General features: G+C 41.8%; 1 protein-coding gene across 3 annotated transcripts in view; it reads left to right on the plus strand.

The window, feature by feature from the left end:
- Positions 1 to 25719, plus strand: part of LOC105471414 (ADAM metallopeptidase domain 12) — a 398606-nt gene that overhangs the window by 350599 nt on the left and 22288 nt on the right. For 2 of the 3 annotated variants that reach the window (XR_011607578.1, XM_071068931.1), the window contains exons 17-21: positions 1643 to 1720; positions 4563 to 4671; positions 8584 to 8719; positions 9341 to 9449; positions 11365 to 11544. Coding sequence is in view for 2 of the 3 variants with exons in the window: in XM_071068931.1 (XP_070925032.1) it covers positions 1643 to 1720; positions 4563 to 4671; positions 8584 to 8719; positions 9341 to 9449; positions 11365 to 11544 (612 nt within the window). In the remaining variant the exon portion in view is untranslated. Of the gene's footprint in view, positions 1 to 1642; positions 1721 to 4562; positions 4672 to 8583; positions 8720 to 9340; positions 9450 to 11364; positions 11545 to 25719 lie in introns of those variants that run through there. The other variant, XM_071068932.1, reaches the window with a different exon arrangement.

Genomic DNA, 25719 nt, shown 5'->3' on the forward strand with positions numbered 1-25719 from the left:
AAATGGTAATTTCTGCTTTTAGGTCTCTGAGGAATCACTACACTGTTTTCCACAATGGTTGAACTAATTTACACTCCACCAGCAGTATATAAGTGTTCCTTTTTCTCCACAGCCTTGCCAGCATATGTTGTTTTTGACTTTTTAATAACAGCCATTCTGACTGACACCTTTTTTTTAAAACTGTAGCCTGAACAGCCAGGGCCGGGTGCATCTGGACATTCCAATTCCAAGGGCTCAATTTATCATCAAATTTGTTTTCCATGTTCAAGATGAAATGTGCTTTGATCTCAGAACCTTGGTTCTCTGATGGCTCAGGGATCAGCAGTGATTCTCATGAGGGTCCTGCTGTGTTCACTGTAATCCGGGACAGGTTCTTTTATCAGCTGGAATGTGACCATTCCCTTGGCCAGAATTCGTACCCACAGAGTGGGAATCCCCTCAGTGCTGCTTGGGCCAGCACTTCTCCCAAAGGGTATGCCTCTTGCCTTATATGACCTGTTGGGGTCAGATGGTGACCTCCTCCATAGGAAGGTTCTACTTGATTAAAAATTATTCTGCCATTTGAACATTAGATTCTTCTTCATTTGACTCCACTGATTTGTAAAATCTTATAGGAGATAAAGGGCTGGAGTATATTATGCACCTTTGAAATGAGGCTGAACTCTTTCAGCTGGCACAGTATCATTTAGCAAATGCTTGCCACTACAACAGCTTGATAAATTCAAGGAGCAGTCTGTTTTCCGCTTTCCACTGCTGAGCCTCATAACTGATGGTTTCTGTCATTGATGATGTTACTTGTCAGTCGGTATCTGGAAAAAGTTCCCATATTTCAATCTCTCCCTTAAAAGACTCTTCAACCCTGGATTTTTGGAGTCTGTGTCTATGTGTATCCAGGCCCTAGGATAAGGAGTAATTTGTCTCGCCCTCTCCTACATTTTTTTTTTTTTTTTTTTTTCTTTTGGAGACGGAATTTCTCTCTGTCACCAGACTGGAGTGCAGTAGCACGATCTTGGCTCACTGCAACCTCCAGCTCCCCGGTTCAAGCGATTCTCCTGCCTCAGCCTCCTGAGAAGCTGGAATTACAGGCACATGCCACCACGCCCAGCTAATTTTTGTATTTTCAGTAGAGACGGTGTTTCACCATGTTTTCCAGGAGAGTCTCGATCTCCTGAACTCGTGATCTGCCTGCCTCGGCCTCCCAAAGTGCTGGGATTATAGGCATGAGCCACCGTGCCCAGCCTCGCCCTCTCCTGTATCTTTTAATGGAAGAAAAAAATGCTGCAATACATAGATTTCATTACAAGCTTCAAACAAAACTCATAAGAAAATCAGTTATAATTGTAGGATCAACTGAAAGTTATATTAAAAACCATAAAGTGCAAAATAATTTCATAGTGTTCACATTGAACTTAGTCTCAAAATGTGCTGAGTTTGGAGGAGTCAGCAATAAGATCCGTGCCTGAGTCCAGTGTAAAATGTATTGTTTTGCTACATCCGTATTAACTGAGACAAGGTTGGGTCTTCTCCAAGCTTTCTTTTGCTTGCTTTTTGTTTGAATACACGTATGTGTGTATGCTGGGGGCGGAGGGAGGGGAGTTGGAGAAATACTAAGATATTTGCTGTGTTTTCCTCCTCCTTACAGATCTGCCTGAATCGTCGATGTCAAAACATTAGTGTCTTTGGGGTTCATGAGTGTACAGTGCAGTGCCACGGCAGGGGGGTGAGTAGCCAGCCCATAACAAGTTAAGTAATAAATAATTCCTTTGTAAAAGGTTTCACAATCCATAGCATTTTTTAAACAGAGCAGTTAGTGTCTTTGCAATATTTTTTTTCTAAAGACATTCATTTCCTTTGACCTTTTCATTGTGACTTTTATTTAACAAAGAAAATCAGATTGAGCCATAATTATCTTTTGAATTAACATTCTATGATTTAAAAAAAGATTTTTGTTGTTCAAAGTAATTTGAAAACCAGCCTTCCTTCATGAAGAGTTTCACATTAACATTTCAAACTGCGCTGTTCCTCTTCTACCAACATTCAGAACCAGTGTCTGAACTGAAATACTTCCAAAAGGAATTAAAACAAGGACAACAGATCATATTAAACACATGTTCTTGAAATCACACACAATGGGTTTCAACTAAAGGAGGCTGTTATTTTAGCTCAGAGAGCCTTTAGGGTAGAAGAGAACTCTAATTGCTTAAAACATAATTTATTTTTCTTGATGGGCTTAATTCTTTCCAATGGAATCATATTAGTCTTGATTAACCACACCAGAGGTTCATTTGTTTTCCTGAAACATTTTCTACAGAAATCAGGCTCCAAATTCTTTATTTTAAAACTTGTAGACACTTGCCAATGATTCTTACACAGAATTACGGGGTGCAGGGGGGAGGGGGTTGTAAATTACCATTGTGCCGGAACCATAAAGACCACAGTGTCACCTCAGATGGGTGTGTTGACAGTAAGGTTAGCTAACTCCCAATATAGAATGGAATCTTCTTATGTCTTCATTGCATCATAGATCATTTTCTGATGGCTGTTAAGAGATGATCAAGTCCAGTCCTATTATTTTACTGAAGAAGCCAAGCCCTGAGCTGGGGGGATGGTGTGCCCAAGGTAATATGGCCGGCAAGCCGCAAACTGGTTGAGGACCCTGGACCACTCCCTTTCCAATACCCCTGGGCCTCATCCACACATGGGAGAGGAGAGGTCCACATTTCCTGGGTAGGTGGAGCAGCTGGCCATGCCTTGCTGAAGGGTAGCTTGGCCACAGTCCCACCCTAACAAGAGCAGGCTCCCGGCAGCACCTTCATGTGGGTTTTAAAACAAGGCGCATGGCCATGAGTTGCTGAGAGAAGCCATGAGGGGCAGGCATGAATCTCGGGCTAGTACGTCCGCAGCAGCATCTTTGAGAGAACAGGCAAGACACTTATATTTGGCATAGGCTCTGCCACATGCCAACTAATTCTCCTCAATTTCTGCTTTATAGCAGTCTACTTTCTAACTTATTAAAGCCCATCCTGACAGTCGGCCTTCTTATCTGAAGCAATGGGGGTAGGTGGTTGATTCATCAAAACAAGTCGGTTGAGGCAGGGAAGCATTACATGGGAGATGTATACTCCACACATTTTATTTTGCCTTGAAATAAATATCTGGCAGCCATATTTTGACAGAGAGCTGAGGCCTTTAGGATTGATTTACTGAATGTCATTGTGCATTGACTTCCTGATATAAACCACCCAAAAATGCATCATCAACAACTTCTAGTTCGTTTCTTTAAGTGGAGGGGGACCTTAGACACTCAACAGTATCCAAGAACAGCCTCCTGCTTGTCCCCTGCTGCTCTTCCCAACCATTGTGCAGTTGTCTCACTCATTCCTAATTTTTCAGAAATTCTTTTAGTGATTTGTCTTTTTTAATCCAGTGTTCCCTAAGGATTCAACCTAATATTTTTTTTAACTTTTTTTTTTCTTTATAAAGACAGGATTTCACCATGTTGGCGAGGCTGGTCTCGAACTCCTGGCCTCAAGTGATCTACCCACCTCAGCCTCCCACTTGCTGGGATTACAGGCATGAGTCACCGTGACTGGACTTGACAACCTAATTTTCATAGAAAAATATTAAATATATATCATCTTCATGGTAATATTCCATTGGATCATGTACTTTCAGTTAGTTACATCTGGCACAATAACGAGTCCAACCAGCATGGACAGGCTTGGGAGTGGCCACCATTGGTAGCCCTTGGTAACCAGGTGGGCAGGGGCTCCTGGCCCCTCCATGGAATGCTCTGGTCTATGAGCTGGGCCCACCAAGGGCTAAGCACAGCCTCCTCGGGCTTTCTTGGTCTCCCTTTCTTGCCATGCCAGAACCATTCTCTTATTTCACAAGGAAAAGAATCCACTGTTGGATTCACACCCTGGTGTATGGCTGGGAGTCAGGAAATAGCCACTGGGAAACTCCGTAAGAAGGAGGCGGGCATTGCAGGGGACAGGCTTCAGGAAGTATTAGTGGAAATCCCATGCACCCTGCTAGGCTCAGGAAATGGGGGGCCTGCCTCGGACCCCTGCCTGGTGCGGGACCCAGCAGTCACCAGCCTCTCTGAGCCTTCTGTCTGAGGGAGACAGGGATGTGCCAAGCATCTGTCAGGTCCCGTGGTGCGCCAGGGCTTTGGGTCTGTAGCCACAAAGCATGGTCCCTCCTCACTGCTGAGGGGGCTTCTCCTTGTGGTCAGACAGTGAGTTTTCTGGATTCAAAAAGGAAGATGGGGAGATAGAGAAGGAAGTGAGATGGGTGTGGGAAGCAAGCTGATGAACCCAGATAATCTTCGTCACTCTCTTAACAGCCACTAATAGGCAGATGATGAGTCTTTGCAGCCTCAGGTCTGGTCACACCTGTGTAGTGTGTAGTGCCAGGTTTGGGCTCATTTGCACCATGGCATGTGCTGAGTCTGGCTGTGTCACTGTTTGGGGGGCTCTGACCATGGCCCCCATGCTCCTGTGGTGATGCACAGAGCGGCGTATGCCCTAACCCCACGTCCCTCCCCTCTGCCCTGAAAGGTGTGCAACAACAGGAAGAACTGCCACTGTGAGGCCCACTGGGCACCTCCCTTCTGTGACAAGTTTGGCTTTGGAGGAAGCACAGACAGCGGCCCCATCCGGCAAGCAGGTCAGTGAGGCCCCTGAATCCTGGCGGGAGGAGGCTGAGCACCTGGGGGCAAGTGGGCTTGCCAGCTGTCAGCGTGGGTGCAGGTAGAGCCAACAAGAAACCCGGTGGGGACCCCACGTGGGTCTGCACAGCCTAGGGTCTCCCACAGTTTCCAGATGCCCCTCTCATCCCTGCCCAATCTCCGAGGCTCCTTGCTCTCTGCTTTGACTGAGTGGCTGAGTTTGCCAGTTCCTTAGCCTGTGACACTTTTCTTAGCTAAGGTCATTTCTATAGTGAACTGCTGAATGGGTATGAATTTCATCACTGTATCAAAGGACTTTGTAAAAGCCAGCATCTGTGTGGTAGGGTGAAAAGGTGTGAAGTTTACTGCCTTTTAAAAATCTTACTGGAAAGACACCCACCTCTTAGTAAAGGTGACAGTCACAGCAGCAGAGGGAGTCACTGCAACAGCTTCTGCACATGGAACGGTGTGTGCAGGTGCTATGTGGTACATTTTATGCGCATGATGTCATCCGCTCCTTATACAGCTCTGAAGAAGGTGGCATGATTCTTTGTTCACATACATAGGATCTGAGGCTCAGGGAAGTTAAGTATTTTGCCTAATGTGATCTCGCTAAGATTTAGACACAGGTCTGCCTGTCCCCCAAGCAGCTCTTAGTAGCAGCTGTGCTTGAACTCACGGCCATTTCTCCTCAGATGACCTTTAGAAGTGGTGTCCTGGTGTGGTGCTGTTTTCTCTGAGTTCTTTTTTTTTTTTTTTTTTTTTTTGAGACGGAGTCTCACGCTGTTGCCCAGGCTGGAGTGCAGTGGCGCGATCTCGGCTCACTGCAAGCTCCGCCTCCTGGGTTCACGCCATTCTCCTGCCTCCTGAGTAGCTGGGACTACAGGCGCCCGCCACCGCGCCCAGCTAATTTTTTGTATTTTTAGTAGAGACGGGGTTTCACTGTGGTCTCGATCTCCTGACCTTGTGATCCGCCCACCTCGGCCTCCCAAAGTGCTGGGATTACAGGCTTGAGCCACCGTGCCCGGCCTCTGAGTTCTTATTGGGCAATTCAGGGGCAAGTCTGAATGATGCCCCTTTTGGAGGGAAAGAAGCAAGGCAGGAAGCTGCAGAGCTCCAACAGGGAGCATGGCCAGGGCCAGGTGCCCGCGGGATGGCAGGAGCATGCATCTTCTGCCTCACTGACACTCATCTGAGCCCTCCCATGACATGGGAGACTGTGACTAGAGCTGCTGCAGAGGAGGTCACGCGTCCCCAAGGCCTCCGGTGACTGACAGCATTGACTTTGTGGCTTTGCCATCGTTTCCATGACAACAGACACAACACAGTTCTCAGGGCTCAGGAGGGGAAGTCCAGCCTACCAGAGGCACGTCTGCAGAAACAGCGCGAGGAAGGGCAGCGAGTTCCTGGTTGAGCTTCTGCTAAAACGTGGACGTGCTTCAATGCTACTCCTGAGAGAGCACCAGGTTACCACTCTAGCAGGCCCCAGCTCTGCAGCAAGTAGGAAAAGGACTCAAAAGTCTGGCCTTTCACTGAGCCTCCACAGCAGTGGGGGAGAAGCAAGGGTTGGGCCCAGTGTCCCCTTTCCCCAATGACATCTCAGCCTTGACAGCCCTGATGACTGGTCTCTGGCTGAAACTTAATGCTCTGATATGGCTTTTCGCATTTATTATATGAAAATAGCAGGGTTTTAGTTTTTAATTTATCAGAGACCCTGCCACCCATTCCGTCTCCATCCAAGCAAACTGAATGGCACTGAAACAAACTGGAGAAGAAAGCAGGAGAAAGGGTGGCAAGCTCTGTGGCTCTTTGGCACAGACATGTGTGACCAGCAGTACTCAGGTTTGAGGGTTTGCAAAAAGCCAGGGAACTCACAGAGTCACCAATCCTTCATTTAAAAAATAAGAATGTTAAAAAGTGAAAACAACAGAAGAGCCTAACTCCATCCCCTGTGGCCATTATTGCATAAAAGAGAGTGCGTTTGAAATATCCCTGCCTCCACCCCGTGCATACATATACAGAACCAAGGCAGGCCATGAGCAAGCATGGCTCGCTGCTCCTTGGCCTGGCCATGGCTCAGAGGCTCATTAAACAAGTACTCATTTGTCTGCCACATGCCAGCCATTCTCCTGGGTCCTGGAGAGACTTTAAGCAAGTATGACATGGCATGATAAGTGGGGGGTACGACTGCGGGGAGAGAGGGCATCATGGGAGGGGAGCAACCCTCACGGAGCAGCAGGGTATTGTCAGGAGGGCTCCTGGGGACCCTCATCTGTTGAGGTCTGAAGGGGGCGAGGGAAATGTGCCTTCTGAAGCAGAGATAGCTGACTGCGTGAACATCTAGAGTGTGGACTGGGCTGGGCTCAGATCTAGAGTGTGGACTGGGCTGGGCTCAGACCTAGAGTGTGGACTGGGCCAACAGGAGGAGACACAGGACACAGTGTTCATGCTGGTCATGGGGAAGAGGGAGATGGAGTCACTCACTGCCCGAGCCTCTGGCTTGAGCAACCCTGGGGGATGCAGCAGGTTCAGGGTGTGGGCCCTGTAAATGTTCGGTTTCATAGAGTGATGTATTGAAGACTTATGGATTCACTTTATGGAACTAGAAATTATAGTTCAAGAATTTTGCTGCTCACTTTTTAAATTAGCTTTGTTATGAGACACCAGAACTCTAGCCAGAGCCCCTGTGATCACTGCTAAGGCTCTGAAAAGAGGGACATTTTGGCCAGGAAACCAGAAGCAATACTTTTCCAGTAACACTAACAAGTGAGTCAAGACTGTCATCTGTTGGCTGTCTTGCTTAGGCTAAGACACATCCCTGATAGGCCTTGTTAGTGGGGGATGAGGTCCAGAAACCGAAAGGGTGTGAAAGACATTCTTCCCCTGGAGTGGAGCTGCTGCTGCAGTGGTCCACAGCCAGCTGAGGGTCCAGGTAGGAGGCAGGGCTGAGGAGAGCCCAGGTAACTGCAGTCACCTTCGCGGCGATCACCAGCAGCCTGAAAGGACTGTTGCGCACTTACCTAATGTGAAGTACACCCTGATCCTTGCTGGTGGGAAGACAAATGAATCAAGATCCCTGTCCTCTGAAAATTCACAGCCCGGTTGAAATCACAAGTAGACCTCCTCTAAGTCTGAGCATTTAGAGTCCTTCCCAGCCTCTGCCCATAGCTGCTGTAAGAAACCAATCTGATGGTTTGATTTTTTCCTTCCTTTCCCTACCCTTGAGGAGGCTCTTAACTGTAATAAACAAAATGGCAGCAGGTCAGAGAAAACATGTTTTCATAGAGAAAACAGCTTCCTCCCAGAAAAAGGGTTTCCCCCACAAAGGCTGTGTTTGTAAGTCCCCAACATAACAAAGCAAAACCCATGGGTGCTTCATTTAAATGAGTTTTCTTTTTTCACTATCTACTTTGAGATGTCTAGCAAGAAAGCATCTCATTCTTTAAAAATATGAAAAAAGATAAAGCAGAACCCAAAACTACAGAATGAGTAAAGAAAGGCACTTTGAGGTGGCAAATCTGTGCTGAGGGCTGGAAACATTTGAGCCTGGGGATGGCTGTGATTCCGGTGAGGTTTCGGTGATGGCTCCCTGCTACCTTCTGTGGCTACCATGGTCCACTGTGCCATTGTCACACCTCAGGGAGCCTGGGTGGTCCAGGCCATCGCCCCAACTACCCAACTATATATTCCTGTTTGGCAAGTTCTAGAGTTGTCAGAAATGAATGATGGCAACATAGATTGAACCTCAAACATGATCTTTGAAGTAAGAGAGTTTATTAGTACATCACTCAAGGGTTTACTCTCTTCATTTCTGTTGTTTCAGAGTTCACTTTGCCATAAATGTCAACTTGATACCTCCCATATTTCATTGTAACTGCTTCCTTCCGTGAGCCCAGTGTGTTTTGTTTCAGATAACCAAGGTTTAACCGTAGGAATTCTGGTGACCATCCTGTGTCTTCTTGCTGCTGGATTTGTGGTTTATCTCAAAAGGAAGACCTTGATACGACTGTTGTTTACAAATAAGAAGACCACCATTGAAAAACTAAGGTACCCTGGGTTTAGGTTGTTCAAGAAACGGTGGCTCGGAAAATGTACAGCAAACTGCTTCTCACTTCATTTTTTTTAAGCAAAGGTCAGATTTTCTGGATCACAAACCTGGGACTTGGTTCTTTTTGGGGGGGTTTCTTGTTTTAAATTTCTGCCAGATCAGCTGCCTCCTTTACTTCCCTTCAAACAACAATATGCTGCTTATTACATAAGCTAGCAGGGTGTCAGGGAATTCCACTGATGTGTTTTCTCCCACCCTTATGTTAGTAGTTTTTATACAACATGGAGACATTGAAATATTTTCATCAGATGGGGTACCTTTTGATCCAAATATATTCAAAGACGTTATCGCTGAAATGCCAGCTTCATACAAATCATCTTCCAGGTGTCACTACACTGCATTTCCATGGAGTGCAAGAACTAATTTGACAAAATAGAGCTTTTGAGGAAAAAATCAGTATTTATTTTTTAATCTCCTAAGAGTGTTAGGTAATTTTTCCTTTGCATGTTTAGCACACTAAGTAAACTATCTTTTGAGTGCCACTATGAGCAAAGTGTAAAAATTCAAGTCAGTGAGAAGGGGAAACATACTTGGTCAGCAGGTGTGGGATTCTGTTGCAGGTGTGTGCGCCCTTCCCGGCCACCCCGTGGCTCCCAACCCTGTCAGGCTCACCTCGGCCACCTCGGAAAAGGCCTGATGAGGAAGCCTCCAGATTCCTACCCACCGAAGGTGAGTCTTGAATAGATGTGAGTGCTCAGGGCACACATGCAGACATGAGATTTTCAATACAAGATTGAATAAGAATGGGATCCTAGAGGAACTGCCTGTGAAGTGCTGAGTCTGCATTGCCAGATCAACAGGCTCTGAGGGAGGGTCTCTTGAGATGATCTGGGGAGGTCCCATGGTGCCCCCATGGAAGCCCACCTAGATCCTGTTGGCACAGTGTCCCCTGCATGATATGGTGCAGCATATTGTGAGTTGTGATCCCTCCAGTCACCCAGAGCAGCCACATTTCTGGGGCCCTACTGGGTCTGCAGCCCAAACTGGCTCCTGATACCGGTCCCCAACGCCATCCCCACCATGGTTTCCAAATGCCACCACCTGGCTTTAGGTGAGCTGCTTTAGCCCCCTGTTACTCTTAAAAATATTTTTAAAAGTTACACGGAGCTCTCAGAATTGACCATTTTGCTCCAGCCTCTGAGCTGAGGAAGCCCTGTCCACCCTGTGGTTTCAGAGAACTGGATCCTTAACCCAGAGTACCTCATGGCTCCCTGCTGTCTCTTAACCCTCTTGCTACCCTGGTGAATTACAGCTAGAGTTCATTCTAATAGTTTTTCCCCACCAAGTTTTTCTGATGTACCCACAAGAATTCTTGCATATTGAACTTATTCAACAAGAGTCCAAATTATAACAGTGAACAAGATTGGTGTCAAAAAAATTAGAAGTGATTGAAAAATCACTGCTGCATATTCAGTAGACAAGAAACTGTTTTAACTCCCTTGATCCAAAAAGCATAGAGGGTGGGCCACCAAGGAGGAGGCTGCCGTTCCCAATAAGCTTTACCCCTGCTCGTCCCCAAAGGTGGAACCGCAAGTGAGAATGGCTTTGTGTGGTAGCCAAAAGCACACCTTTATTTTTAAAGAAAAAGAAAAACGCAGCTCTATTTAAAAAAAATAAAAAAATAAAAAAAAAGCACAGCCTTATTTTTGAGAGCCCCAAACTAGAAACGACCCAAATATCCATCAACCAGTAAAAGGATAAACAAACAATGGTATGTTTGCACAAAGGAATGAACCACTGATGTATACAACATTGTGGATGAATCTCTAGATAATTATTCTGAGTAAAAGAAGAACAGCCAGAGTACATACTCCGTGATCCCACTTATATGCAATTCTGACAAATGCAAACTGATAGTGACAGAAAGCAGACTGATGATTGGAGGGAGAGTGAAGGGAGAAGGATGACAAGGAAACTCTTTGGGGTGATGGACACATTCATTTGTCCACTTGTTTGTTGTGAGGCTTTCATGGGTGTAAACATGTCAAAAATGACCAAGTTGTATACATTGTCAATTATACCTCAATTAAGCTGTTTTTAGAAAGAGAGGAAGAAAGGGGTGGAAGCCTGAAGTCTAAGAGCCCCTACGGCACCTGTTCTAAGAACAAGGGTTACCATGTGGGAGAACGTCTCCAACTCCAAGCCCCAGCTTCAGCCATGGCCTCCTGAAGCCACAACTCTCCTTTCCTCAGTGGCTTTCTCAGTTCTCATTGAGCCTTGTACACATTAAGCTGTGTCTTATTTTCGTATCTCTTTTGTAACTTCCCTAAGATCTCGGTCCGTGTCTTTATACTTGGTACTTATTCAAGTGCTTTACACCTATCTGTTAACCCATTTTTTAATATCTAAACAAAAATCGATCCTTCTATTCCAGATTTGGCGGGATGGAGGCAGGTGATGCTTCTGTTTGAATGTTGAAGTTTAAATAAATAATAGTTTCCCTCTTGTGTACATCCTTGATTTCTTTCCTTTACTCCACCTTGGCCTTCAGCTATAACGGATGAGTTGGCACTGCATTTTCCTTAAGAAATTACTGATATTTTTGAAACCCTGTCTAGCATGGCTTTTTACTTTGACTGTGCAGGACAATCCCAGGAGATTGCCACAGTGTCCGAATGTTGACATCAGCAGACCCCTCAACGGCCTGAATGTCCCTCAGCCCCAGTCAACTCAGCGAGTGCTTCCTCCCCTCCACCGGGCTCCGCGTGCACCCAGCGTCCCTGCCAGACCCCTGCCAGTCAACCCTGCACTTAGGCAGGCCCAGGTATGCTTTGAGTACTAACATGATAGGATGTAGTTCAAATCCAGATTCTGCTACTTGTTAATGTGTGAGCTTAGACAAGCTGCTTAACTTCTTGGTGCCTCTATAATATGGAGATAATTCAGCTACTCATATGGTTAAATGAGATAATCCACATAAAGCAGTTAGTTTGGTGCCTGGAGTATAATAAGGGTGTCATATATTTTAATTACTAGTTGTAATGTGTTAAGTATTTGAATAGTTAGACCACCCATGCAACTAAACTATGACACTTTTGAGAATTGCAGGGGGACTAGTAATAATTAGGCCCAGACAGTAAAATAGAGACAGGCAATCTAAGACAGATGGTCACCCTAAGAACCATCAGTTATACTTTCTCATCATTTTATTTCAAATTTACAAGAATTATACCACCTATTGAGTGTCTCTGTATCAAACTTAGCACTGTATTGTTTACTTTATGTATATGATCTCATTTGTATGCTATTTTTGGAAGTGACCGTTTGTTTGCTGCAGTAACGAATGATATTTCACAATAGAAAACTTGAAGGGAGGAGAAAACAAGCAAATAAACAGGAGATAATCACTGGTAATTTTTCACTGCTAATTTTTGTTTATAATTGTGTATTTTAACATAATTTATTTGTACAAAGTTTTATATACTGCTTTGTTTTGCCTTAAAAATCAGTCCCATTTACAATGGCATTAAAAATCCTTAAAAATGTTATTTAACAATAACACTATGCTTGAATATAAATGTTTAAGTGCTTGCCAATTATTGGGCATGTTTTGATGTCTCTAACTTTTGCTGTTATAAACAGCTCTGTTATAAAGTTCTAGACAGGTAAACCTTGGACCTCTTTATTCCCCTAGGAGAGATTCTTAAAAGTAAAATATTGGGTTGAAAGCCTCATAATATAAAAATATTTTTTCAGAACTCTTACATATGTTTGCATTTCCCACATTATTGTTTTTCTCACCATGACTTTGCTAACACTAAATTTTAACTTTTACCAGTTTGATAAATAAAACAAAATACCTTATTTTTTTTTTGCTGTCTAGTAGTTCTATCAGTTACTGGGAGGAGATGTTGAACTTGCCAACTATAATTGTGTCTCCTTTGAATTCATCAGTTTTTGCTTCATGTATTTTGAAGCTCTGTTGTTTGTGATACACACAATTAGAATTGTTGTGTCATCTTCATAAAGTGACCCTTTTATCATTATGTCATGTCTCTGTTTAGCTCTGGTAATCTTTGTTCTAAAATCTACTTCATCTGATATTAGTATATCCACTCCAGTTTTATTCTGATTAGTATTAGTGTTGTCCTTTTGCAATCATGAATGGTATTTCACAATAGGAAACATCATTCATGATGGCAGCAAACAGAAATGGTTACTTCCAAAAACAGCATAAAAAGCAGAGTATGAATTTTTCCATCCTTTTAACATACCTATGGAATTACATGTGAAAAGAGGTTCTTGTAGACAGCATATAGTTATATTATATTTTTTCATCCATTTAGCCAGTCACTATCTTTTAATAGGTGTGTTTAGAACATTAATATTTAATGCAATTGTTGATATGTTTGGATTTAAGTCTACCATGTTAATATTCTGTTTGTTCTCTCTGGTTTTTGTTTCATTGTGCTTTTTCTGTGTTCCTGTAGTTTAGTTGAACACTTATTAGTATTACATATTGATTTATCTGCATTTGAGTATATATCTTTGTATTTTTTTGTATGATTACACTAGGGCAGTTTCTCATCCTCAGCGTTTTGACATATTGTACTGAATACTCTTTGTTATGTGGGGTTTTCCTGTGCATTGTAGAATGTTTAGCAGCATCCATGGCCTCTATCAACTAGATGGAAGTAACATGTGTAATCATGTCTCCAAACATTGCCAAAATGTCCTCTGAAAGGCAAAACCTCCCTTGATTGAAAACCACTGCTCTAAAGATTACAGTATATGTACTTACTTTATCACAGTTTATTAGTGTCAATATTTCATCACTTCAAGTAGAATACAGAAACTATCACCTTTTAGGTCTCTTTTCCTCCTCCTTTTATAACACAGATGTCTTAAATATTACCTTTATGTGTACTGAGAGTCACTTCAGATGTTGTAATTTTGCTTTCAGCCAAACATAATCTTTAAAAGTTAAGAGTCTACTATATTTACTCATATATTTACTTTTTCTGTTCTTTCTTAACTCCTAATGTTTCAACTTATTTTCTGTCTGAAAAACTTTCTTTAGCCATTTTTTAAAAGCAAATCTGTAGGTGACAAATTCTCTTCATTTTCCTTTATCTGTGAATGTATTTATTCCTGGAGGATAGTTTGGCTGGATATAGAATTCTGTGTTGACTGTTTTCTCCATTCAGTACTTAAAAAATGTTGTTCCACTTCCTTCTGGAATTCCATGGTGATGAGAAATCCCCTAAAAGTTCTACCCATAGTCTCTGTTCCAGGGAAGGGATGTGGCATGTTATTGCAAGAAGTGATGGAAAGTACAGATCTGCCAGTCTCTAGGACATGATGCCTGATGAGAAGTGGGAGGGAGGCATAGCTTTTTTCAAGTGTTGAGCTGGAATAAGGTCACGTATGGTCAAAATAGTTCTGTATTTCTGGACTGCTCTTTCTCCAGTCTTTTGTCTCAAGATAGCAGGCTTTTCCAGTTGTGGGCCTATCCTAAGCCCAGGCCAAGATACATAAAAGAACACACACACACAAACACACCATTGGGTAATTCCTTGAGTTCTGAGATCCCTAACCAGCATACTTTATGTCCAGATATTTTTGTTGCACTTAGCAGGAGAAATAGGGTGAAATGTGCTTATTCCACCTTGTCCAGACCTCATTTCTTCTTGTATTTTTTTGATTACTGGTACACTTGAACTACTAGTAGTAATGGTATGCTACCAATGGTAGCATACCATGGTATCCTGATGGTATGCTGGCAAACTGGCCTTTTATTTAAAAATCCTGATTTATAGCTGATTTCTCTAGTATAAAACCTCCCACCATGGCCAGTTTCAAGCTACGAATGTGACATTACTGAATGAGGAGTAGGGAATTGGCAGTTATGAGCCAGTACCAGCCAGCTCAAGCATACCACTGCTGTTCACTGTATTTGTTCTGTGAATTGTCTTTTCCTATCCTTTGCCTATTTATTTCTGTTTGAGAGGCAGTTTTTCTTCTTGGTTTATAAGAGTTTCTTTTAAAAATATTTTAGTAATGTATTATAACTTTAGTTATGATTTTTTGGCATAAGAATAATTCTGGTTTTAAATATTGAATTTTTATTTTGTGAATTTTCCCATTCCTTTCATGCTTGCAAAGTCCACTCCCATTTCATTATTAGTGAAAGTCCACATATAATTTCTTCTGTTTATTGACAGTTCTTTTACATTTGTTTTTCTAATTTGTTTTAGAGTTGCAGTCATGGAAGGTGGTGAGCACGCCCTAAACTTTTCTCATCCATCAATATTTTGTGTGTGCATTTCAGGTAGCCAAAGAGCAGGGAAGCTCCTTTCCCATGTACCCCTCATCCTGAAGCTTTTTATTTCTTTTAAGCAACTCACCTGTGTACCATGTCAAACTGGGGCCAACAGACCATGTTATCAGAGGAAGGTATTCCTACTGCTGGTGTTTTTTTCTCCACCAGCAGGGACTCTTCCAAGATTTCCTTTAAAGCAGGCCCGAAAAAGTCCTTCATTCTGTTTTATGAAACTAAGGAAATGTTACCCTTTAAACATCAATCACTGAAAACTCCACATTTCTCACTCCAGGCTGGTGTCTGTCTGGAACTTTTCCGAGACATATGATATAGATTAAGTGTTTGATTTCTCTCCCATCACATATAGGGAACAGGAATTAATTCCATGCAGGTGTGGAGAATATTTAGAGGTGACTCTTGTTTGGCAGCACAAATCGAATCCACTGACATTTTGTACTTTGGAGTTCCTTATGCCCTGCCCAGGACAATGTGACAAACACATAGCTACACAACTAATCCTGCCTCATTTGTCCAAATGTACCATCTAAGCATTCCAGAAGAAAACACTTATCACAAACACCATCTTGGTCCACCTCACATTTAAATTGTAAGCTAGGTCTTTATAGAAACTATTTCATCTTCTATAAATGTTCTGCTTGACTTTTTAAAATGAAGGACAGCTGAATGAATGTACTCTCTTGTCCACAAACATACCTTTGCAATGTACCACTTTCTCCATGGTAAAAGGACCCTTGGAATTCAAGCTTCTCATCCTAACTCCCCAGTCTTGATCAAGGAAACAAACTTATTTTCTTTTCATCCCATCAGCTGTATTAGAGGAAAAATAATTCAGTGTATTCATCTAGCTGTTCACTGCATCTTAAAGAAGGCTCTATGCATTTTCTGCAGAGATGGAGCTCTTCAGTTCAGTGTTGCTGTCAAGACACAACATTTCTCCTAATCAACAACTTATCTGTCTGTATTATATGCAACATATAATATTTTATAACACAAGACTCACCAGTCTGGCACAGTCTCTTCTAAGAAAAGGCTACTTTGCTTGAGTTGCCATGGGAAGAGGGTGGCAGCTATTTCAAGGAGGTCCAAATTCCTCATCCTCCTCAAACCCATATAAAAGGTGGTGAATGATGAGCTGGGGCTGTTACTGGTAAACAGCAGCTACTCCTTCACAAATACTTGGTCAGGATGCAGATGTGAGCAAAGCCAATTAATTTAAACCATGATTGTAGATCAATCAGTTGCTGGGCAGTTCACTCAGAGGTTGAGTCCAAACCTTCAAACTGTTCAACAAAATGAATTTGGCTCCAAATGGATAAGGGCATGTGCCCTTCTGACCTGTGTGGGTGTCTGATATTGAAACCTGCACTTGCAGAGTCTAGAAATCTGGGGATTAGGTCCTTGCTTATCAGAAATGCCAATTTATAATGAGAAAAGAAGACCCATTCGTCAATACGTTCTCCTAAAGAAGTAAGATGAAATACAAGAAAACTGAGTTTTATGAGAGCTTCTGTTGCTACACACAAAGCACAGGCTAATAACTGAGAATGGTGCTGGTGAGTGTCCTTCCATGCCCTTTCCCTGTGTTCCAGATCTCACCCTCCCCTAAGACCTCTCCACAGTCCTCCCTCCAGGACCCCGATCACCTGCTGCCATAGCCTGGAGTTACCAGTATGCCAGCTCTGCCCTACTTCTGCAGACACAGACTGATCTCAGGCACACCTAAGTCCAGCCTCTTGAACACAATAGATATGTAGGCAATATGCTGAATTGATGTGGACTTAAAACAGTAAAAAGTCAGTTCTCACAGTGTCATTCTCTGTAGAGCCATCACATTCAGTTAGTTTTGGATTAATGAAAATGAGTCCATTCCCCGTGTAAATCTAAAACAAGTCCAAGGTCTTGGACTCTCCCTGCCACCTACCCAATACTTTGAGAAACTTTAACTGAACTTTCTTTGGCATCATATATTAATTATTCATCAGACACAACCATCAAATATCTTTAAGGGTATCAGTTATCCACGGAAGCACGATCTCTCCCTGAAGAGAAAGAACTTCTCAGAACACATTTTCAAGGGAAGTTGTTCACGTGATTACAGTATTCAAAGGGGTATTTGTTTCTCACTTATTTCTGTTACTATAAACATGAAAATTACATAAAAAGCAGATGCCTGATATTTTAGCCTTTACATGTGTTAATAGGTAATATAGGCCTATAATTTAAAAATCTCAACAGTACAAGGGTCATTTAGAAAACAGTCTCCCTCACACCTGTCACCAGTCTCCCTTCCCAGAAGCACTCATCACTGTTACTAGGCTTTTATAAAATGCATTTAGGATACAATGAAAAGTCTCAGTCCTGCCCCCCACCCACCTCTCTGCAGGGAGAGATTATGGAAATTTTCAAACACTCAAAATTGGAGAGAAGAGTACAGTGAAACCCTATCTACCCATCACTCAACTTCAGCAACCGTCAACTTGCTATATCACTCATCTTATATCCTTGTTTTGAATTCAAATGACAACACATTATATACTTCTACTTTGGTTAATCCTTATTAGTTTTATACATCTGCCTCATTCTTTTCACTGGCTGCATCGTATTTGTGAAGCTATACCATGACTTCTTTCACCTGTCCCTTACAGATTCCTAGATGGGTTGTTTTCAGTCATTTGGTATGTCACACAGGCATAATCTTGCCCAAGATGGATAAATTCCCAAAAGCACAATTGCTGTGCAAAGGCCATATGCATTTAGAAATTTGATAGATTGGGTGAAGCTGCCTCTAAAGGAGTTGTTCCAGCTATTCTATTCTCCAGCTTCTCACCAACACGGTATGTTCAGAGGTTTTCCATCTCTTTGCCAATCGATAGGTTAAAAACAATGGTCTCCATGTTTTTCTTCATAGGGAATACTTCATAGTGAGATGAAATACCTTTTCACATGTTTGTTTTCTTTTTCAAGAACTGCCTTTTCATCTTTGCCATTTTTAAAATTTAAGATTGGGGGGTACTGTTGTGGGAAGTCAGGGACCCCGAACGGAGGGACCTGCTGAAGCTGTGACAGAACAACATAGATTGTGAAGATTTCATGGACATTCGTTAGTTCTCCAAATTAATACTTTTATATAATTTCTTATGCCTGTCTTTACTGCAGTCTCTGACAAATTGTGACGATTTCATGGACATTTATCACTTCCCCAATCAATACTCTTATTTCCTATGCCTGTCTTTAATCTCTTAATCCCATCATCATAAGCTGAGGATGTATGTCGCCTCAGGACCCTGTGATGATTGCATTAAGTGCACAAATTGTAAAGCATGTGTGTTTGAACAATATGAAACCTGGGCACCTTGAAAAAAGAACAGGATAACAGCAATGTTTAGGGAACAAGGCAGATAACCATTAGGTCTGACTGCCTGGGAGCCAGGTAGGACACAGCCACATTTCTCTTATTGCCAAAAACGGGTAAGAGAAATACCACTGAATTCTTTCCTTAGTAATATTAATAATTAACAGCCCTGGGAAAATAATGCATTCCAGGGGTGTCAGGGGGCTCTAAAATGGCTGCTCTGGGGGTGTCTGCCTTATACAGTTGCAGATAAGGGATGAAACATGCCCTGGCCTCCTGCAGTGCCCCCAGGCTTGCTAGGATTAGAAAATTCCAGGCTGGCAAATTCTAGTCAGACCAGTTCTCTGCTCTTGAACCCTGATAAGATGTTTATCGATGGCAATGTGTGCACAGTGGGACATGGAACTTCATTAGTAATTCTAGTTTCACCCTGACCTCATGATCTCACCCTGACCTTCTGCCTTGTGATCTTTTATTGCACTATGAAGCATGTGATCTCTGTGACCCACATCCTATTCGTACACTCCCTCCCCTTTTAAAATTGCTAACAAAAGCTTGCTGGTTCTGTGGCTCAGGGGGCATCATGGAACCTGCCGACATGTGATGTCTCCCCTGGCCACCCAGCTTTAAAATTTCTCTTTTATACTCTTTCCCTTTATTTCTCAGACCAGCCAACACTTAGGGAAAATAGAAAAGCACCTACATTGAAATATTGGGGGCTGGTTCCCCCAACAGGGTATATGTGCAGGATGTGCAGGGTTGTTACATAGGTAAACATGTGCCATGGTGGTTTGCTGCACAGATCATCTCATCACCTAGGTATTAAGCTGGGCATCCATTAGCTATTCTTCCTGATGCACTTCTCCTCCCCCTACCCGATTGTGTCCATGTGTTATCATTTAGCTCCCACTTATAAGTGAGAACATGGGGTTTTTGGTTTTCTGTTCCTGCATTAGTTTGCTGAGGATAATGGCCTCCAGCGCCATCCATGTCCCTGCAAAGGACATGATCCCATTCCTTTTTGTGGCTGCATAGTATTCCATGGTGTATATATACCACATTTTCTTACCCAGTGTATCGCTGATGGGCATTTAGGTTGATTCCATGTCTTTGCTATTGTGAATAGTGCTGCAATGAACATATGCATGCATGTATAATAGAATGATTTCTATTCCTTTGGGTATATACCCAGTAATGGGATTCCTGGGTCAAATGGTATCTCTGCTGCTAGGTCTTTGAGGAATCATTACACTGTCTTCCACAGTGGTTGAACTAATTTACACTCCCACCAACAGTGTAAAAGCATTCCTTTTGCTCTGCAACCTTGCCAGCATCTTTCTGACTGGCATGAGATGGTAGCTCATTGTGGTTTTGATTTGCATTTCTCTATTCAGTGATGTTGAGCTTTTTTTCATGTTTGTTGGCTCCATGAATGTCTTCTTTTGAGAAGTGTCTGTTCATGTCTTTTGCCCACTTTTTACTGGGCTTTTCTTGTAAATTCAAATTCCTTATGGATGTTAGTTATTACTTTTGTCAGATGGATTGAAAAATTTTCTCCCATTCTGTAGGTTGTTCAGTCTGATGTTTCTTTTGCTGTGCAGATGCTCTTTAATTAGATCCCATTTGTCAATTTTTGCTCTTGACGTCATGATGAAATCTTTTTGCATGCCTATGTTCTGAGTGGTATTGCCTAGATTTTCTCCTGGGGTTTTTATAGTTTTGGGTTTTATATGTAAGTCTTTAATCAATCTTGATTTGATTTTTGTATACAGTGTAAGGAAGGGGTCCAGCTTCAATTTTCTGTATATGGCTAGCCAGTTCTTCCAGCACTATTTATTAAATAGGGAATCCTTTCCCTATTGCTTTTTGTCAGGTTTGTTGGAGATCAGATGGTTGTAGGTGTGCGGTCTTATTTCTGGGTTCTCTATTTTGTTCCACTGGTCTATGTGTCTGTATCAGTACCATGCCATTTTGGTTACCATAGCTTTGTAGTATAGTTTGAAGTCAGGTAGCATGATGCTTCCAGCTTTGTTTTTTGCTTAGGATTGTCTTGGCTATTTGGGCTGTTTTGGGATTCCGTATGAATTTTTAGTTTTTTCTAATTTGGTGAAGAATGTCAGTAGTAGTTTGATGGGAATACCATTGAATCTATTTGGGCAGTATGGCCATTTTCATATTGCTTCTTTCTATTCATAAGCATAGAATGTTTTTCCATTCATTTATGTCCTCTGATTTCTTTAAGCAGTAGTGTAGTTTTCCTTGAAGAGGTCCCTCACTTCCCTTGTTAGCTGCATTCCTAGGCATTTTACTATTTTTGTGGCAATTCTGAATGGGAGTTCATTCATGATTTGACTGTTGGCTTGTCTGTTGGTGTATAGGAATGCTAGCAATTTTTGCATTGATTTTATATACTGAGACTTTGCTGAAGTTGCTTAAGAAGCTTTTGGGCTGAGACAATGGGGTTTTCAAGATATAGGATCATGACATCTGCACACAAAGATAGTTTGACTTCCTCTCTTCCTATTTGAATATGCTTTCTTTCTCTTGCCTGATTGCCTATCCCAGAACTTCCAATATGTTGGCTAGGAGTGGTGAGAGAGGGCATCTTGTCTTACGCCAGTTTTCAAGGGGGAAAGCTTCCAGTTTTTACTCATTCAGTATGATATTGGCTGTGGGTTTCATAGATGGCTTTTATTATCTTGAGGTATGTTCCATCAATAACTAGTTTATTGGGAGTTTTTTTTTACATTATGGGGTGAATTTTATTGAAGGCCTTTTGTACATCTATTGAGATAATCATATGGTTTTTGTCTCTAGTTCTGTTTATGTGATGAATCACATTTATTGATTGGCTTATACTGAACCAACCTTGTATCCCAGGATGAAGCCTACTTGATCATGGTGGATAAGCTTTTGGATGTGCTGTCAGATTGCCAGTATTTTGTTAAGGATTTTTGCATCAATGTTCAAGGATATTGGCCTGAGGTTTTCTTTTGTTGCATCTCTGCCAGATGTTGGTATCAGGATGCTGCTGGCCTCATAGAATTAGAGAGTAGTCCCTTCTTTCCAATTTTTTGGAATAGTTTCAGCAGAAATGGTACCAGCTCTATTCTGTATATCTTGTTGAGTTCAGCTGTGAACCTGTCTGGTCCTGGGTTTTGTTTGGTTGGTAGGCTATTTATTACAGCCTCAATTTCAGAACTCATTGCTGGCTGTTCAGGGATTTGGTTTCTTCCTGGTTCTGTTTCAGAGGGTGTATTTGCTCTAGATTTTCTAGTTTATGTGCATAGAGGTGTTTATAGTATTATCTGATAGTTTGTATTTCTGTGGGATCAATGGTGATATCCCCCTTAACATTTCTGATTGTGTCTATTTGATTATTAGTCTAGCTGATGGTCTATTTTAGTAATTTTTTTTCAAAACACTAGTTCCTGGATTCATTGATTTCTTGAAGGGTTTTTCATGTCTCTATCTCCTTCAGTTCCACTCTGATCTTGGTTATTTCTTGTCTTCTGCTAGCTTTGGGGTTTGTTTGCTCGTTTCCCTAGTTCTTTGATTGTGATGTTAGGTTGTTAACTTGATCTTTCTACATTTTTGATGTGGGCATTTAGTGCTATAGCTTTCCCTCTTAACACTGCTTTAGCTGCATCCCAGAGATTCTGGTATGTAGCCTCTTTGTTCTCATTAGTTTCAAAGAACTTTTTGATTTCTGCCTTAATTTCATTATTTACCCAAGAGTCATTCAGGAGCAGGTTGTTGAGGTTCCATGGAGTTGTGTGGTTTTAGTAAATTTCTTAATCTTAAGCTCTAATTTGATTACACTGTTGCCAGTTATGATTTCAGTTCTTTCGCATTAGCTGAGGAGTGTTTTAGTTCTGATTGTGTGATCAATTTTAGAGTAAGTGCTGTGTAGTAATGAGAAGAATGTAGATTGTTGGTTTTGGGTGGACAGTTCTATAGACGTGTAACAGATCCACTTGTTCCAGAGCTGAGTTCAAGTCCTGAATGTCTTTGTTGATTTGCTGTCTAATATTGTCAGGGGGGTGTTAAACTCATTGTGTGAGAGTCTAAGTCTCTTTGCAGGTCTCTAAGAATTTGCTCTGTGAATCTGGGTGGTATTAGATGCACATATGTTTAGGATAGTTAGCTCTTATTGGACTCTTTACCATTATGCGATGCCTTTTTTTTTTTTTTTTTTGATCTTTGTTAGTTTCTGACAAAACAGACTTTAAACCAAGATTGCAACCCCTGCTTTTTTCTGTTTGCCATTTGCCTGGTAAATTTTCCTCCATCCCTTTATTTTGAGCCTATGTGTATCTTGGCACATGAGATGGGTTTCTTGAAGACAGCACACCAATGGGTCTTTCATTATCCAGATGATATTGGGCCAGATATGAAATTCTGGGTTGGAAAATCTTGAAGAATGTTGAATATTGGTCCCCAATCTCTTCTAGCTTGTAGGGTTTCCACTGGGAGGTCTGCTCTTAGTCTGATAGGCTTTCCTTTATAGGGGACCTGGTTTTTGTTCTCTGGCTGCCCTTAACATTTTTTATTTTGACCTTGGAAAATCTGATTATGTGTCTTGGGGTTAGTGTTCTCTTGGAGTATCTTATCAGGGTTCTCTGGATTTCCTGAATTTGAATGTTAGCCTGTCTTGCCAGGTAGGGGAAGTTCTCCTGGATTATATCCTGAAGTATGTTTTCCATCTTTGTGGGCTTATCTACCTTTGATCTTCGAGGTTGCTGACCTTTGGATTTTTGTGGGTGGTTTTCTGTTTAACAATCTGGCCACTCTTCCATAAGGCTGCTGCAATTTGCTGGGGCCGGGGTGGGCGGGGGGGGGTCTCTGTTCTGCCTGTCTCTTCAGGTACTCCAATCACTTGTAGATTTGGTCTCTTTACATAATATTTCTCAGACCTTCTGTTCATTCCTTTTCATTCTTTTTTCTCTTTTATTGTCTGCCCATCTTATTTCAGAGTCTTCAAGCTCTGAGATTCTTTCCTCTGCTTTGTTACTTGTGATTGTGAAGTTCGTGTAGTATGTTTTTTAGCTTTAACAGGCCAGTTATGTTCCTCTCTAAACTGGCTATTTTGGCTCTCAGCTCCTGTATTATCATGATTCCTAGTTTCTTTGAATTGGGTTACCACATGCTCCTTCAGCTCAGCAAAGTTCTTTATTACCCACCTTCTCAAGCCTACTCGGTCATTTCAGCCATCTCAGCCCCAGCCTAGTTCTGAGCGCTTGCTGGAGAGGTTGTTGCCATGATTTGGAGAAAAAGTGGCACTCTGGCTTTTTGAGTTTTCATTGTTTTTGTGTTGATTCTTTCTCATCTTTGTGGGCTTAGCTACCTTTGATCTTTGATGTTGCTGACCTTTGGATGAGGTAGTTGTTTTCTGTTTAACAGTCTGGCCACTCTTCTGTAAGGCTGCTGCAATTTGCTGGGGGTCTGCTCCAGACCCCAGTAGCCTCAGTTTTCCTTGTACCACTTCCCATGGTGGGGGTTCCCTTGGCTGCGTGTCACTCCCAGGTGGGCCATTGCCTCACCCTGTGTTTTTTTTTCCTCCATGTGTCTATTTGTTTCACTAATCAATCCCACTTAGTGTATAATCAAATTTTTTTTTTCTAGATGACTACCTAGTAATCCTTAATACCATTTATTTTGTCCTTGATTGGCCTATGTTTTATTAGATTTGTCTGGTTTCTTGTTCTCCTCTACCTTCAACCAGCTCAAGGTCTTATATGATCATCTTCTTGCTACTATTAGATCTTGGAAACATGACTTTAATCTCCCCTCTACAAATGTGAAATAGTAGTACTTGCCTTTTGGGACTTTGTGATAGTTACCTGAAAATATTAGGAACTTTCCTTTAAACATTGCCTTACCTTGCTCACTGGTTCCAAGTTGTAGTGTATTTTATATTTTTTAAATAGTCTACATGTTCTCTTCTGTTTTCCTCCTTGGCCCAAAGATTGAACTTATTTGTTTTTAAGATATTTAAAAATATAGAAAAGTAAAAAACTAAAATTTACTCACATTTATTCTACATATATTCTACATAGAAATAACCATTGTTTCACATCTTTCTAGATGTATATGCCTATTTAAATTTCAGAAATACGCATACTCTATCACTTTTTTAAAAAAGTAAAACATTAAAGTCACTACATTAGCCTCCCTCCAGATACAATCACTGTTGTAAGTTTGCTGATTTAATAGAATATTTTGAATATTTTTGTATAAATATGTATCCATGAGTATAGTGTTTTGTGTTTTAAACTTTACATAATGGTATCAAACTGTACTTACCTTCATGCAATTTGCACTCATCTATGTTGTACTTTTTTTGCTTCTAGAAGTTCTCTTTGGTTCTAATTCAACTATGCTAGCTTGTCTTGCATTTCTTGAAACATAGTAAGAAAACTTTTTCCAGTAATCCCAAAATATGAAGTCTTTGGATGTTACTGCTGAAGTTTCTGTCACTTTTGACTCCTGGTGCCTTGTTTCCTTGTATGCCTTTTTCCCCATGAGTTCATTTTTTAAATTATAGTTCTTCCATAAAGGGTTATTTTGCCTCTGCCAGGTGCCTGGGGGCAGTGCCAGTTTGAGACCACTTCAAATGGCTTGGAGCTTACTGAACTACTCAGGTGATGTGATTTCAGCTTCAAGTCCTCAAGGAAAATTTGTGGGACAGGTTTATTTTCCTCCCTTGGTCTGTCAAGCACCAGAAGAATGCTCCTTATAGTAACCTGGGGATAGATTATAGTATGCATTTACTTCTAGAAGATTCTTAACCTGAGGTCTCGTCTGTAGAGCCCAACTTGAATGGAGAGGAGTCGGGAAGAGAATTCTCTCTCATTAAACTTGGACATTTGGTTTCTGCCCACATCTTGACCTCGGTTGGATTTCTGTATTCCTCACTGTGAAAGAGTATCAAAACCCACATTTAGGTTTCCCTAACTTGCCAGATGCCTCCATCTTCAGTTACTATTCCAAGCTGCTGCTTTCACTTAAACATTTACTGCCTTGTAACTCTTGGTTATCAGAGAAGGGGTACAGCACAACAACAGAGCCTGCCATGTTACTGGAAATGGAAGGCCTGCCTGTCAACTTTGGCAAATTCCATGATACCTACATTAGGGTTTGCAACATTTATATTCTGATCTATAGCCATAATTCCCACAACTGTTTTTAGCTAGAGGTAGACCGAATTTGCACAGTGAAACATGTTGATGCCGCCCCAGCCCTGCATGAGCTCACCAGGGATCTCTGGGGCATCTCTGGCATTTTCCTGTGATGAATTCCAG

This window comes from Macaca nemestrina, chromosome 9 (genome assembly GCF_043159975.1).
Source record: "Macaca nemestrina isolate mMacNem1 chromosome 9, mMacNem.hap1, whole genome shotgun sequence".
NCBI classification, from domain to species: domain Eukaryota; kingdom Metazoa; phylum Chordata; class Mammalia; order Primates; family Cercopithecidae; genus Macaca; species Macaca nemestrina.